The sequence below is a fragment of the Aplysia californica genome, unplaced genomic scaffold (genome assembly GCF_000002075.1).
Source record: "Aplysia californica isolate F4 #8 unplaced genomic scaffold, AplCal3.0 scaffold00360, whole genome shotgun sequence".
Taxonomy (NCBI): domain Eukaryota; kingdom Metazoa; phylum Mollusca; class Gastropoda; order Aplysiida; family Aplysiidae; genus Aplysia; species Aplysia californica.
This window is the reverse complement of record NW_004797630.1, coordinates 140,015-141,784: the sequence shown is the minus strand read 5'-3', so window position 1 is coordinate 141,784 and position 1,770 is coordinate 140,015. Positions and strand designations below refer to the sequence as shown.

General features: G+C 42.1%; 1 protein-coding gene across 1 annotated transcript in view; it reads left to right on the top strand.

The window, feature by feature from the left end:
- The window catches only part of LOC101862740 (ras-related protein Rab-8A), a 10,722-nt gene extending 9,579 nt beyond the window's left edge, over nucleotides 1–1,143 (top strand). Inside the window, exon 5 of the mRNA XM_035971013.1 lies at nucleotides 560–1,143. Coding sequence (XP_035826906.1) covers nucleotides 560–661 — 102 coding nt within the window. The 3' untranslated portion in view covers nucleotides 662–1,143. The remainder of the gene's footprint in view (nucleotides 1–559) is intronic.
- The last annotated feature ends 627 nt before the right edge of the window (nucleotides 1,144–1,770 follow it).

Sequence of the window (1,770 nt, the reverse complement as noted above, 5' to 3'; positions counted from 1 at the left end):
CCCCCCCCCCCCCCCCCCCCCCCCCCCCCCCTCCTGGGTGGTTTTTTTGGGGGGGGGTTTCCTTCTTTTTTTTCTTCTTTTTTTAATTAATTTTTTTTTACCTTATAATGACATAGTGTAAGATGTCCATCAGTCTAATACTGCTAGTTTTCTCTGCACCACGGGTGGACGTCTTTAATTTCCGTGGTTTATATATATGTATGTCTATAGCAAGAACAGTTCTTGAATAGCCAGCTTTTGAAAATGTATCCACCAGATCGCCTGGTTTTGCTGTAACTTGCTATTTCTATGCCTATAACTGACAGTGGTTCAGAAAACTGATTATTTTTCACGCGTGAATGAGCAGCCGTCTTAGACAGTTTCGAGGCATGTGGTAGGAGGACGCCACTGGTAGGTCCTACTTCTTAATGTATCGTACCACCCCTGTTGTTTCTGTCTGTTCGTCTTACTTTTTCCCAGTACTAAATAACCTTCATTGAGTCAATGATGTGCTTCTCTTTACTCAAACAAACGAACAATTTCAACTATTAATTAATTTTTTTTGACTGTTTTGTTTCAGGATTCTTCCGGTCCGAGCAGCAAAGCCAGCGGTCACCAGCTGGCCAGCAAGGATGGGGGTTCTCAGAAAAAGTCCTTCTTTCGGTCATGTACTCTGCTCTGATTGGTCAACGGCTGATGTCTGTGCGTTTGTTTTGTTCGGGGGTGTGGCCGTTGTGTTGTGGGGGCGTGGTGGGAGTGTGGCACGAGATCGATGTGTGTGTGCGTGTGTGTGTGGTTGGTGAGCGGGGTTAAAGTTGGACTTGTGGCTGGCTGGCAGTCCTTCTCTCAAAGATGATAGAAGAACGCAATCTTTTTGTAAATTTTTTTCAGCCATTTCGCCGAGACAATTTTCAAGAAATTTCATTTCAAAGAAATTTTATTTCATATGAAAGGAAAGAACAAAAACAAACGTCCTGACTGGTATGGGTTGGAGATGTTTCTAAATTCTCCCTGTGGCACGTACAAAGTTGCACAGGCTCAGTGCCAGTCCACAAGTGCCCAAGTCATTTGATTTTGGAAGTTTTGAGAAATTCAAAGTTACAGAAAGCGGCCAAATCAGAGCCCCGATTCGGGATCTCGTTATTTTACTATTAAAAAAAAAAACTAGAGAGGAAGGAAATGAATAAACAACACAAAAATATATAGATATAGATCTATATAATATTAAAAGTGCCCCGAGATTTTTTTCTTTCTTTCTTTCTTTCTTTCTTTAAAAAAAATTTTTTTTAAATTATTTTTTTTGGTGTTTTTAAAAAATAATGACTTCGTCTGGAAACTTCTGGAAACTGACTTGGGCACTAGTTGAATGATGCTGACGACTTGGTGTCGGTATGATGAGGGTCTAATTTCTCCACATTGCTATAGTTTAGGCCTTTTTTTTGTGCGTGTGTTTCATTTTTTGTTCTGAATGGGAGGAGAAATTTAATGTGATATAACCAGATTATTGGACTCAAGAAACGCCTATCTGCTGTTTTGTTTTGTTGATGCTTTTTTTAGTCAGTTTTCTGTGAGTGGTTGGTTGGTTGGTTGGTTGGTTGGTTGGTTGGAGGGTGGGTGCCACTGGTGGTTTTCTGTGAGTGAGTGGGTGGTTGGTTGGTTGGTTGGAGGGTGGGTGCCACTGGTGGTTTTCTGTGAGTGAGTGGGTGGTTGGTTGGTTGGAGGGTGGGTGCCACTGGTAGTTTTCTGTGAGTGAGTGGGTGGTTGGTTGGTTGGAGGGTGGGTGCCACTGGT